This window comes from Vicia villosa, linkage group LG3 (genome assembly GCF_029867415.1).
Source record: "Vicia villosa cultivar HV-30 ecotype Madison, WI linkage group LG3, Vvil1.0, whole genome shotgun sequence".
NCBI classification, from domain to species: domain Eukaryota; kingdom Viridiplantae; phylum Streptophyta; class Magnoliopsida; order Fabales; family Fabaceae; genus Vicia; species Vicia villosa.
In genome coordinates, this window is record NC_081182.1 from 19,019,877 (window position 1) to 19,034,825 (window position 14,949).

The 14,949-nt window shown below is 36.7% G+C and overlaps 1 protein-coding gene and 1 long non-coding RNA gene across 2 annotated transcripts; one reads left to right on the forward strand and one right to left on the reverse strand.

Annotated features, from left to right (window-relative positions):
* The first annotated feature begins 1,690 nt into the window (after positions 1-1,690).
* Positions 1,691-3,265, forward strand: LOC131657665 (uncharacterized). Its single transcript, XM_058927035.1, has 2 exons — positions 1,691-2,490; positions 2,599-3,265. Exons 1-2 carry the CDS (start codon positions 1,691-1,693, stop codon positions 3,263-3,265), a joined length of 1,467 nt encoding a protein of 488 aa, XP_058783018.1.
* A 6,960-nt stretch (positions 3,266-10,225) lies between these two features.
* LOC131655052 (uncharacterized) lies at positions 10,226-13,522 on the reverse strand. The gene is made up of 5 exons (XR_009299645.1): positions 13,088-13,522; positions 12,281-12,362; positions 11,846-12,066; positions 10,913-11,707; positions 10,226-10,645 (listed from the first exon to the last, which is right to left on the reverse strand). It is a non-coding gene; the product is annotated as an uncharacterized LOC131655052 (long non-coding RNA).
* Between the last annotated feature and the right edge of the window lie 1,427 nt (positions 13,523-14,949).

A 14,949-nucleotide genomic window follows, 5' to 3' on the forward strand; every position in this document is an offset into this window, starting at 1 on the left:
ATGTTTATATCTCATTAAGGACTTCTCAAAACTCGAGTCGTTTCAATCTCTTTTACCACCCAAGAGGGGTTTGTACGTACTTGTACAAGTTGCTCTTTCAAGCATTTAGGCGATGGCCGTTAAGCCTTTGTTTGGATGCTTGTATCCCATTAAAAACTTCATCAAGCTCAATTGAGCAAATGCTCTTTCAAGTATTTTAGGCGATGGCCGTTAAGCCATTGTTTGAACTCTTGAATTCCACCTTTTCATAAAACACTTTCAATTCAAACTCATCTTCTACTTGCCCAAGTGCATATCTCGCTCAAGTGCGAACCACATTCAAAAACTCGTCTTCCCGCCCAAATGCGATTAGACCCATCAAAATCTACCAACAAATTCGTAGTTCTTTCGAACTACAATCGCTCTGATTCTTCAATTGAAGATATGTAGGCATGAGACTCAAATGTCTTGGCGAGCACACTAAATAAAAAATATAATTTTAGTAGCCCCGAACTACGAACGCTCTGACTTTCCCCATTGGGAATACGTAGGCACAAGACTCAAATGTCTTGGCGAGCTCAATAATAAAAAAAAAAACAAATCCCGTTTCTTCCTTGTCCATATAATAATTAGAACGCAAGTAGATAAATAAGCTAACAATAAATCACAAGATTAACTAAATGGGTCCCATCGAGTACGATGGAGGTAAGGGGTGCTAATACCTTCCCCTTGCTTAACCGACTCCCGAACCCAATTTTGGTGGCGAAGACCATCTTTGTTCATTTCATTTGAGGGTTTTATCAATATTTTCCCATTTCCATTAGAATAAATAAAATTTGGTGGCGACTCTATTCGATACAATTTCGTGGCGATGATTTTTTTGACCCGCGACAGCTGGCGACTCTGCTGGGGAACTCCCTAAGAGAGTCAACCCTAGTTTAGTATTTCTTGTATTATTGTTAGCTTTATTTACTTGCTTATTTATTGCCTTTATTTTATCATTGTTTGATTGCTCATCGTCGTGGTTGGAATTTTTGATTATCCGTCTCTTGTGAGGAAAAGCTCTACACCCGAGCTCGAGTGACACGTAAGATAAGACGGTGGTCTAGTACTAAGCTTGCTTGACGTAGTGTCAAGTGGGAGGTACTAAAACCCCGCCTGGAGTAGGTCCTTTGAAGAGATGTTTGTGACTAAGTAAGTTATTTACTTGGGCTATGATGTTTCCAATTCGAACCGCCGACTCTGGGGACCTTTAGAAAAACCCTAAAACCATGACCTTCTAGGAAATGGTGGTTTCGCGCCCAACTTGCGTAACGTAACTATTACTGTGGGTAAGTGCGAAAATCACACTCAGAATAGGCTTCATTTGAAAATGCAGTTGGATGGTAAGTTATTTACTAGATGACTGAGTTTTCAAAAGGAGTTTGTAACTCTGAGAACCGTGTCTAGAACCTTTCCAACATAAAAACCTTAGATTGTGTGCCAAGTAATTTGAATCTTTCTGTATCCATTTGATTGGAAATCCATTACTTGTGAATCATACATGATATGACATGGCATTCATTTTTGCATAAATTATCATCGTGCATCTACATTCATTTGCATTCTCATTCCCAGAATCCATTGCTCATACCTTTCTTTACCCAACAGTAATAAGGCAAGCTAATTTCCAGACATCCTTATCAGACGAGAAGTGTTACTCGACAGAAAGATGGAAGATCTTGAACAAGAGAATCATGAATTCCGTGATAAAGTAACTACTCTCCGTGTCGGGGTAGAAAAATTAACCGCTTTGGTGGAAACCTTGATGACTGCTCAGAATACTCAAACGCAAACTAAAGTTCATACTACTACGATTTGCGAAGTTTCTACTACTACTGTTTCTGTGGCTCCTACCACTGACTATCAGATGCCTAATGGCTACCCTGGGGGCATGTCTTACAACTTTGTGCCAGAGGGATACCATCCTGTTACTGGAACTACTCAAGTTACTCCTGTAATGACTATGACTCCACCTCTGGTACATACCGTGCCACAAGTTGGGGAACCCATTTACCAAGTTGAGCCTAATGAAAGAAATGAAGCTTATGATAATTTCCAAGACCAATTCCAAGAGATGCGAAAGGAGATTAAAGCCCTCAAAGGGAAGAATTCATTTGGAAAGAATGCTTATGATATGTGTCTTGTGCCAAATGTGAAAATACCTGCCAAGTTTAAAGTGCCTGATTTTGAAAAGTATAAAGGGAATTCGTGTCCTCAGAGCCATTTGACCATGTACTGTAGAAAGATGGCCACTCATACTAATGATGATAAGTTATTGATCCACTATTTTCAAGACAGTCTAACTGGTGCTGCTTTGAAATGGTACATGGGATTGGATAGTACTCATATCAGTTCTTTTGATGACCTTGTGGAAGCGTTCATTCGACAATATAAGTATAATGTTGACATGGCTCCTGATAGAGACCAACTCCGAGCCATGGCACAGAAAGAGAAAGAGTCTTTCAAAGAGTATGCACAAAGATGGCGTGAGGTTGCCGCCCAAATCCCTCCTCCTATGGAAGAAAAAGAGATGACCAAAATGTTTTTAAAGACTCTAAGCTCATTTTACTATGAGAGGATGGTTGCAAGCGCTCCAACCGACTTCATTGAAATGGTGAATATGGGAATGCGACTAGAAGAAGGTGTACGAGAAGGACGATTGACTATGGAATCTGGATCGTCGACTGAAACCAAAAAATATGGGAACAACTTTCAGAAGAAATGGGAAGATGAAACTATTGCTTTCGCAATTGATGGTGGAGAGCCTCAAAACTCACATTCCTACCAACCCTTAGCTTATCAGCAAACACCATTCATACCATACAATCAGTATCCATATGTTGCAGCCGCACAATTCAAGCAACCATACCAACAGCTGTGGGCAGCTTCTCCTCATAATTCTTCACAGAATGCTCCTCAGAATGCAGCTCAGAATCAGAATCGTCAACGGAATCAGAATATACCTCAAAGGAACCAGCAGAAGGAGGATCGTCACATTGACCCAATTCCAATGACCTACGCTCAGCTATGGCCATATCTAATTGAGAAGAAAGCAATAGCTCCCAGACCAACCCGACCTGCAAAGTTTCCATTTCCTAAGGAATACAATCCAAACGTCAAGTGTGATTTTCATGATGGGATAGCAGGTCACTCCATTGAAGATTGCAATATCCTGAAGGAAAAAGTTCAAGATCTGGTTGACAAAAAGATACTCTGTTTCAAGGATGTTGGTCATATGCCATGAGCAGTGCTGAGACACCAAGAACATTCCTAAAGCCAATGGATCAAAGCAGATCATTGAGCCACTTTTTTATCATTTTGCATTTACGCTTTTTCACTTGTTTGTTAAGTGTTTACTTGCTTCTGAACATTGTTAATTTTAATGGTAATATTAATGAAATGAGCATGCAAGTTTTGAATCAGTCCATTCGTATTCACTCTTTTTTCCTTTATTTTATTTTGTTTTTTAAAAAATATATGAAAAAATATGTTTATGTTTCTCCCATTTACTTTTCTTCATTATACTTTTGTTTAAGCAAATATTTGAGGGAGGATGATGATAAACAAATACCCAAATTGCAACAGCATGCTTTCGAATAAAACTTTGTTGATGATGTATAGGCATTGCTTCAAATCCCCAAACACTGGAGATATAAGGAAGATAATCCCTCGTTAACCCCTTTGAGCCTTAGAAGTAGGTGTTTTCTTTCTGTACGAAATCAAAACCCTTATTCAAAACCTGGGGCAGGGTAGTTGTTCAGTTGCGATGACTAATGCATCTGATTTCCAAGAGAATCATTTCATGAGAACCATTCCCGACCAAAAGTTCAACCACATCCTCTCTTCGTACATAATGTCGAAGTAGTAGTGAACATTTAGAGCTTATAACAGTTGTTTTCCTTGGAACATTAATAAGGCAGTCACAACTCTCAAATTCTCATATTATTGAACAAATGTCATACAAGTTTTTCCAAAAAAAAATCAAAGAAAATCCCGCTAAGTCAAAACCTAAAAAGGAGACTTAGGCAAAAAAAATAGGGATACAAAAGTCAAAATAAGAAAAGAGATCAAAAGATCACAGTCAAAAGAAAAAACGAACAAACTTGTGTGACTTCCAAAAAAGAATAAGTGACTGCCACCGCAGAATACATTGGTCCTCAATTATCATATGCAAATTCTCTTAGAAGTCGAATACTTGTGAGAGTTAACTGAACTTAGGACTGTAGTATATCACGAAGAATGGGTGGGTAAAAATAAAAATTTGAGCCTATTATTCTTTGTTTCTTAAACCGTGAACCTGGCCACGTTACAACCTTCAAAAGTCCTAATTGAAGCAAGGTTTCTTTTGAAAGCATACTAAAGCAAGGTTGCGTTAACCTGACTCCTGAATATTTGCTAATCATTTGTTTTGATACCACGATATCACATCATCTTTCACAACTTGAATTTCAAACTTCCATTGCATCCTCATTGGGATCTATTCATCGTATACCGCAGTTTCATTTTAATAAATGATTTGTTTTTAAAACCTGCATGCACGTCGCATTAAAATTACCATTTTTTTTGAATAGTTTCATCTGCAAATCAACACTTTCCATCAAGGAAGCTTTGATAATGAAAATCATTTGAAGAGCCTATAGTGGAACCATCAGGGTTGCATCACTTCACAAGTCCTTCACTCAAGGGTGTTCCTTTTCAAAGCTCCAAGCACTGGGGCATCCCATTTCAAAGTTCCAAGCACTGGGGAAATTCATTTCAAAGTTCCCAAGGAATGGGGCATGTCATCTCAGGATCATCAATTTGAATCCAAAACTTTGTTGAAGTAAATTTCTCTATAGATTCAGCATTCTGGGGCAAATCAAGGCCAAGACCTTTCCTTCAAGCAATCCAAGCATACTTTGTCATATCAAGCAATCCTCAAGCTCAGAGTTGATGTCGGGAATTATGCTTGTACAAACCTTCTACCAAAGGACCTTTTCCACTTCACAAAAAAATCATGACCCTCCACTGGGGCACATGTCAAAACATTCCATCCATAAATTTCATTCATTGCATGCATTCATCAATCATGCATATCATTCATGGGGCAACCTCCCACAACATCAAATCAAAATTTCAATCTTGCTCAGGCTTTTCCATTGAGAATCAAGCCCAGTCCACCATGGACATCCAAAAAATGCATTGCCCATTGGCACACATCCGGTAAACTCATTACCTGCATTGATCAACCATCATACATCATTACACGTGCATCAATTTGCACAAAAGAAAAAACCAAGATGTCCCATACATAAGCAAAAAGCATGCATGGATTCATAATCCCTAATGATGTCACCGCAATCATTATTTTCTTGCTAATCCACTGATTCAGCATGCTTGTTAATCTTTTCCAACCCACTGGTTGAAATTGATCATTTACCTTCTGGTCTTTTGAATCAGCCTACTGGTTGAGAACCGTTCTGTTCATTTTTGTCAGCCCACTGGTTGAATTTAATCATGAATCGCATTTTTCAATTGTTGTCAGTCCGCTGATTGAAAGGCATTTGTTTTGTCAGCCCTCTGGTTGGGACCAAACACTTTCTCACCATTTGAATCAACTCATTGGTAGAAGATTAATCTTTCACTTCCTATCAACCCACTGGTTGAGGAAAGTTTTCCCACTTCTTGTCAGCCCACCAATTGAAAGTTTTTATCTTATTTTGTCAACCCACTGGTTGAAGTTTATCTTTTTTGTGTCAATCCACTGATTGAACATCACTTGTTTTGTCAACCCACTGGTTGAAGTTTATCTTTTTCCTGTCAATCCACTGATTGACTATCACTTGCCTTGTCAACCCACTGTTTGAAGTTTATCTTTTTCGTGTCAATCCAGTGATTGAATATCACTTGTTTTGTCGACCCACAGGTTGAAATTAATCATTTTTCGTGTCAATCCACTGATTGAACCTCACTTGTTTTGCCAACCCACTGGTTGAAATTTATCGTTTATCTTGCTAACCCGCTGGTTACAGTTAATCATTTACGTTCCGCTTAGATCAAAGCAACCCACTGGTTGAAAGCAGATTTTCTTTGTCAATCCGCTGGTTGATAGAGTCAATTCACTAGTTGACAACAAATTTGTTTCATCTTCATTAATCCACTGGTTAATTTTAGTCATGTCTTTTTTTTAAAGTCAACTCAATAGTTGATGACATTTTGTTTACATCCATCAATCCACTGGCTGATGTGTTTCTTCTTTCTTAATTGTTCGAACTCAATCCACTGGTTGAGAACATCGTGTCGCCTTTCATCAATCCACTGGTTGATGTTAGTTCTATCTTGTCTTTTGAAATCAATTCACTAGTGGACTTACCTTCATCAATCCACTGGTTGAGGACGAAGTGTCTACTTTTCACCCGTCCACTGGCTGATAATAATTTCTTTTTTTTGGACTCAACTCACTAGTTGATATTTTATCGATTCACCGGTTGATATCAGTTTTCTCTTTTGTTTAGGCTCGATCCACTGGTTGAGAATCAATCCTTCATTAACCAAACTCAATCCACTGGTTGAGAACGACTTCTTGGCACCGCTGCTTTCCCCCCAGCAAGTCTTCCCGCTGGAACTCCTTGACAAATCATTTCATAATCCCCACAGAATTTACTTTTCCGTCTTCATATCCTCAACAAGAATTCATGCATCCATGCATTCATGACAATTCATCGCATCAAGGGTCAAAATTCAGGTCGCTTAGTATTTAATTACCTTTCGCCTTTGATATCCCGAAGATCAGAGTTGTTCGAGCTATCTGGCTAAAGATAATTAAAGAGGGGCATCTGTCGCACCCTAAATTTTGACCTAAGTTTTTTATTTTTTTCATCTAATTCATTCATATTAGCATCGATCAATTCATCTGCATCCATATTAAGTTTTGACTTCGCGCGTTGCGTCTTTTTTTTCATTAGTATGAAATTCGAAGTCGATTCCTCATCATTTCAATTAGTAATCATTTTAATTTTTGCATATTTTCATTGAGCTTTGCATCTTGAGTTCAATTTTATCATTTGCATTTTTTATTCACCTATTAGTAAATTAAATCTTGCACTTTTCTTTTTTTATTTAGATTGATTTAATATTAAATTATCATTTCATTATTATCAATTTAAATTAAAATTAAGATAGAAATATAGGATTCATATAATAGATATTAAAAACTTCTTTACATTAGTTTTACAAATAAAATCTGTACATAGAAGAAGAAAAAAACAAAAAAAATGAATTTTGAGCAGTCTCTAGCATTCTTCAGCATGCGCCTCCCTCCACTACTCCACTCACCTTTCCACTCTCCACAAAATCTGCAAAATTATTCTCCATTTCTAACCAACCTTGTCCTTGATCTTATCCTCAATTCTCATACAAATCTCCCTCTTAAAACCCTAATCTCCTCCCTATATAAAGAGCCTTTCATCATCTCATTTGGGGGCGGACAAAAAGACCAAGAGAAAAACTGCTCCCAAAGATCTCTCTCTAAACTTATCCCAAAGCTCTGCAAAAATTTCTTCCACAACAACCCTTCTGTTCGTGACCGAAACTCCTCCCAAAATTTCCCCAAAACCTCTGTTAAACCTTCACTCAGCCGTTCAAACACCTCAACCTTTAACTCCATATCACCCTTCAATAGCCCTACAGACCTTCACCGAAACACTTCAAACCTGCCATTCAATAACCACTGCCCAGAAATCTCACGCATCCCTCAAAACCACTTCACACGACGACATCCCTCATTAACAGCCATTCATCGAATCACCCAATACCATCCGCAGAGACCTCACTCACTCTGCTCCACACTCATACGCAACCTTCACACCTCACACAACATACAATCCACATTCCACCCTCACATCACTCATCCACGGCACCAGAAACCAAACCTCACACACGACGCACAGAATTTCAACCACACACAAACCTTCACTCACAAACGCACAGAGACTCGAAAGCGAGTAGACGAAGAAGGAAGAGATCGAAGAAGAACAAGTACCTGGGTTTGTTGTTTTTGCTTGATTTGCACTTTAAATTCCATCTTGTAATTTGTATCTCTGCTACTCATAATAATCAATTGGGGTTAGGGTTTTTGAAAGGGGCTTTGGTCTCTTTGTGTGTTTGTTGGCTTTGATATGATTTGATTCGAGAGACCGCGAGAGCAAACCGTGAGAGATCGAGTGAGTTGCTACGTTTTTTGAGAAAGAACATGAAAAGAGAGGGTAGAGAGCGATCGAAAGAGAGCTCCATGTTTTTCTTTTCAAATTTTTCTTTCTGAAACCGAGAGATAAACAGCTGGAGAGATTCGCAGAGAAAGTCGAGAAAGGACCATGAATGATGGAAGAGCGTTTCTTTTCTTTCTCAGAGATGAGAGCCGTTTTGGCTCTTTAGGGTTCGTTTAACCCGAGTTGTTTAGAAGAAAGACGGATCCTGGGTCAACCTGACCCGGCCCAGGTCCATCATATATATATATATATATATATATATATATATATATATATATATATATATATATATATATATATATATATATTACCAACTATCTTGGGCCTCTGCACCCCTCCGGTTTTAACACCCCCAGGCCCATGTTTGTTTTACTTATTTTCTTGTTTTCTCATAAAGTTTAGTTTGTTTTAAAATTAAAAATAATTAAGTTTTAATATTAAAATTTCTTCTTGTTTCTTTATGAAATAAAATATAAAAACCCCAAAAACATGTTTTAATTAGACTCTTATTTTCTCTTTTATTATTAAAAACACCAAAAAAAATATTAGATTAATCTTTCATTTCAACAATCAACAAACCTCGATCCAATGTTGAGTGCCATTTTCAAACTTCTTTTATCACAATCAAAAAACTTCAAAAAATGTTTTTTCAATAATCAAATCGAGTTTAGTCGATAATGGATGAACCAAGGAGGGTTCGTACGTACTTGTACGAGTTGTCCTAAAAGTATTTGGGTGATGGCCGTTAAGCTTTTATTCGAATACTTAGATTCCATTAAGGACTCATTCAAACTTGATTTGCCTCTTTTCTCTAATAAAAACTCTAAAAATAATTTCAACTCATCAAATCATTCCTTTCATAGCCCAAGTGCGAATCTTTTCACAACAAATTTTGGTCAATACCAAGTTCCTTTTTTAAATCAAAATGTTTTTTATAATCGAATTAAGTTGAGTCCACAATGGATGAAATTAGAAGGGTTTGTACGTACTTGTACAAGTTGTTCTAAAACATTTAGGCGATGGCCGTTAAGCCTTTGTTTGAATGTTTATATCTCATTAAGGACTTCTCAAAACTCGAGTCGTTTCAATCTCTTTTACCACCCAAGAGGGGTTTGTACGTACTTGTACAAGTTGCTCTTTCAAGCATTTAGGCGATGGCCGTTAAGCCTTTGTTTGGATGCTTGTATCCCATTAAAAACTTCATCAAGCTCAATTGAGCAAATGCTCTTTCAAGTATTTTAGGCGATGGCCGTTAAGCCATTGTTTGAACTCTTGAATTCCACCTTTTCATAAAACACTTTCAATTCAAACTCATCTTCTACTTGCCCAAGTGCATATCTCGCTCAAGTGCGAACCACATTCAAAAACTCGTCTTCCCGCCCAAATGCGATTAGACCCATCAAAATCTACCAACAAATTCGTAGTTCTTTCGAACTACAATCGCTCTGATTCTTCAATTGAAGATATGTAGGCATGAGACTCAAATGTCTTGGCGAGCACACTAAATAAAAAATATAATTTTAGTAGCCCCGAACTACGAACGCTCGGACTTTCCCCATTGGGAATACGTAGGCACAAGACTCAAATGTCTTGGCGAGCTCAATAATAAAAAAAAAAACCAAATCCCGTTTCTTCCTTGTCCATATAAAAATTAGAACGCAAGTAGATAAATAAGCTAACAATAAATCACAAGATTAACTAAATGGGTCCCATCGAGTACGATGGAGGTAAGGGGTGCTAATACCTTCCCCTTGCTTAACCGACTCCCGAACCCAATTTTGGTGGCGAAGACCATCTTTGTTCATTTCATTTGAGGGTTTTATCAATATTTTCCCATTTCCATTAGAATAAATAAAATTTGGTGGCGACTCTATTCGATACAATTTCGTGGCGATGATTTTTTTGACCCGCGACAGTGTGTGACAAACAATTGAATTGAATTGAAATTGTGTTAATGTTGTGGTTGACAGTATCATGAAAAGCACCTTACTAAAGTGTTTGACAGCAACAAATATGACAAAACCTAAGGCAAATTTAAAAGGTAGCATTCGTCAAATGGAGGCATCCAATTACATCAATATCTTAACATGTCTTGACATTTAAAAAGCAGTGACTTAATAGTTTAGTTGACACTAAAACCAAAGGTTGACACACAATAACTAATACAAACTTAACATAATATAATCACAAAAAAGTCTTCAAACATCAATAATCAGTCTTCACTCATCCTTCTTCATCAGTATTGATGTGAACCTCAAGGTGGAAGCATTGGTGTTGGAATGAAATTCATGGATGAAATTTTCAGTTCACTCAATGTTCACCATTTTCACAAAACTTGTGGCATCTCAGTGCAATCCCTCTACATCATTTTTGCAAACCTGCAGTAGAATGAAGATTTTTCAGTTCAGTCAATGTTACACCATACAAGTCTATCAAAACATACAAAGATTACACTAAAAAAAGCAAGAAAAATGACATTTGGTCATTTGGTTCATCCAGTGATCAAACTTCTAAGCAATGCTCAATAGACTTTGCTGTTGGTGCTAGTGGTGGTGAGAATGCGCATTCTACTAGTCAATAAAAGGAAAATAAAAAAAGAAAAGCCAAGGAGGGAGATTGTTTCAATATTAGAAGATGATGTAAACCTCATTGTCTATGGTCACAAACAGCACCAGTTACGGCAGCAACATGGCCAATGCAAACCTGCCATATCAGTCCAAGAACCCGCTGCTACCTGCATACTTGCATCACACAAAACTTGTTGGCCAAAAAGACAATTTCCCAAAGTTAAAGCCATGCGGGAAAACGAAATAGAGCCGATGATCCACTAGTTGATGCTAAAACCACTCTTTTTCTATTTTCAATATCAGAAGGTTTTAAGGAAGCCCGAGGTGCCTTGAGTCGTTTTGGAGCAATTTTGTATTCAAATCAAAGTCTTGTAAAATCGGACTCTGCATTTGCAATACCAGTTACGGGGGCATCACTATTAACATTACCATTAGTGAGTGGATCTATCATAAACTGACAAACAATACCTGCTGGGACTATAACTCCTATTGTTGTTAAAATGGAAATAAACATCAACTTTGATGTGATACATTTGTGAAAATAGTAAATAGAAATTTCCCTTTAACAGTTGAGTGAAGCTACCAGATAATCAAAGACAAAAGAGGAGTAATAGAATTAAAATACATTGTAAATAAACCACAAGCGGAAACAATAACACATCCCTAGGGTTAGTAGATCATTTGCCATATTACATGTATTTCATTAACCCATGCAGGAACACTCGAGAGATACCAAAAAGGTGATGTCTAGGTCCAAGTATTGTGCCTTTCGAACTCCAAGTCTCACAATCCTCTCAAATCTCAACCTCCTGGGGTACTAGGTACAGGCTCTGATTTGGAGTCTTCTTCCCTTTCATGTTCTTTGTTGAGCATCTAAAATGATAATTCAGATGTTATGAAATATAAATTGCATTAATGATTGATTTCAAACTATTCACTTGATAATTATCAATTATGGAACTTCAATTCAACATAAAACAATTCCAAATAAATCAACGCAAATTACTTAACTGAAGCCCAAGAAAAAAGGCATGATAAACACTTGTTGAATATGAAATTTCTTAAGAAAAATTGTGTTATTGAAAATGTTGAAAACAACTATTTCCCGTGACTGCCATGGTAGCTAGGTCAGGTTTTCATTACAATTCATCAGTGGCACGTCTTGCTAGTACTGGTCAAGGAGTTCCAAGCTTGCAGCCATTGTTTGATTATCCATCACTGTTGTTGTTTCTCTGTAAATTTAGCATAATTGAAGAATAGTCATTTCATAGAAGGGACCGTAGCTGACTAAAAAAATGTCTTTAACATAACTCAGCAAAGACCAATGTTTTGTTCAGGAAAGACTATTGGACATTCATATCAATTTGGCTGAAGCCAGCTTGCGTAGGAACATGTTATCTAACATTTACTGCAGAAACAGGTAGCCAATGGTTGCAGCCAGCTTACCGGTTTCATAAAACATTAACTGCAGATGGAAGGAAATTTGAATCTTCAAGCACACCAGCCATCCACAGCATTACATACAAAACTGGCAACACAAGTTCAGCCAAATTATTTTCGCATATCAAATTTATTAAAGAGGTAAAAGTTCAATAGTAGAAAAGGTAAATCATTAAACTGTATAGGGAAAACGATTTTGTTTGTTAAACATAAAGAGAAGGCAAGACAGTTCAAAAGCACCCGGATGTATCCGGCATCATCACAGACATTCAAGAGTTAAGACAGTGTATTCTTGGAACATTACAAACAAAAACTTGATACAAATTTCATGAATTATCCAATGAAGAAAACAGTGGTACACTGCTTACAATAATAAACATCTTTTGTTTAAATAACTAGTTGCTTACACAAGGCATAATCCTTGTAAAAAAACTTTTAGTAATAAACAGTGCCAAACTACTACATAAATTTTTTTAACATGTTAGAATCATGTTCTATTAGAATCATTTTTTAAGTATCATCTCTCAATTGATTTTAAAAGGCACGTGTGAACACCAAAGAACAAATAGGAAATCATTAGGAAAATTTTGACAAATATTTCAATAACTCAGATCATATAAATACACTCGTAGGATTTTATAATAAATATTCCAATAACCCTGATACAATATAATCAATATCTGTATCAATATTATGAGATTAAGATTTAACAACTTTTACAAGAAATAAGTATTTCCTATCAAGATAACATAATCTAAGCTCCTTCTTTTCTTCGGAATTTTCATGAAACTAAATCAAAAGATGGGATCAAACCTGGTCATAAAGTACTCCATGATTAAACTTGGGATCAACAACTAATTCAAATGTGGAATGAGTATCATCTCTTGCAGGTGTCGAATCTCCTCCAAGCAAGGTGAACACTCCATGGTGAATCGCGCACCCAGGTGAATCGGAGAAGAAGTTTAATCGCAGAAAGAGTATAATAGAATGGTGAAAAACCCTAATCGCAAATGTAGGTGAACAAAGAAGAGGAATCGTGTAACTTGACGGTTTTTAATAAACAACGAAGAGGAATCGTTGAACTTATTGGAAGCGGGAGAATTTCACAAAAAATGAATTTGGAGGGAAACAAAATGAATTATGGGGGAAACGAAATTTCCCTAATTTGAAAGCGGGAGAATTTCACAAAAGATGAATTCGGAAGGAACTGAAATGAATTATGAGGGAAACAAATTTTTTTTTAATTTGTTCTTGATGGAAACATGCTCAAAGTATATGTTGTACAAAAGTAAGAATTTTAATAAAAGTAATAGATAAATTATTTGGTACATATGAATTCAAGTGGGATACCGATATTTTTAGTGTAAACTATTATTAAATGTTAATTTATTTTAAAATAAATTAAAGTAAATAAGTGACATAGTCTGAAATTATAGCATTTGATTGGTTGAGAGTATCGGTACCTATCTAAACTCAATGGTATCAGAGTGTTCATCAAAATAATAATAAAAGGGTATTTATTATTAAAGGATGAGTAAAAAAATTAATGATAGTTTACACATATTTTACCATCATCATTTAAATCCTTGACATGGTTCACACATAGTTTACCATCATCAGTTGAATCCCTGACATGGTTAACACGTAGTTTACGATCATCAGTAGAATCTATGACATGGTTAACACATAGTTTACCATCATTAGTTGAATCCCTGACATGGTTCACACATAATTTACCATCATCAGTTGAATTCCTGACATGGTTCGCACATAGTTTACCATCATCAGTTGAATCCCTGACATGGTTCACACATAGTTTACCATTATCAGTTCATCTGTAACACGCTTCACACATAGTTGACCATCATCAGTTGAATCCCTGACATGGTTCACACATAGCCTACCATCATCAGTTGAATCCATGGCATGGTTAACACATAGTTTACCATCATCAGTTGAATCCCTGACATGGTTAACACATAGTTTACCATCATCAGTTGAAACCCTAACATGGTTAACACATAGTTTACCATCATCAGTTGAATCCCTGGCATGGTTAATACATAGTTTACCATCATCCATTGAATCCCTGACATGGTTAACACATAATTTACCATCATCGGTTGAATCCCTGACATGGTTCACACATAGTTAACCATCATCAGTTGAATCCCTGACATGGTTTACACATAGTTTACCATCATTGGTAGACTCTCAAACATGGTTAACACATAGTTTACCATCATCAGTTGAATCCCTGACATGGTTCACACATAGTTTACCATCGTCAGTTGAATCCCTAACATGGTTCACACATAGTTTACCATCATCAGTTAAATCCCTGACATGGGTCACACATTGTTTACCATCATCAGTTCATCTGTAACACGTTTCACACATAGTTTACCATCATCAGTTGAATCCCCGACATGTTAACACATAGTTTACCATCATCAGTTCATCTGTAACATGCTTCACACATAGTTGACCATCATCAGCTTAATCTCTGACATGGTTAACACATAGTTTACCATCATCGATTGAATGCCTGACATGGTTAACACATAGTTTACAATCATCAGTTCATATATAACACGCTTCACACATAGTTGACCATCATCAGTTGAATCCATAACATGGTTTACACATAGTTTACCATCATCAGTATAATCCCT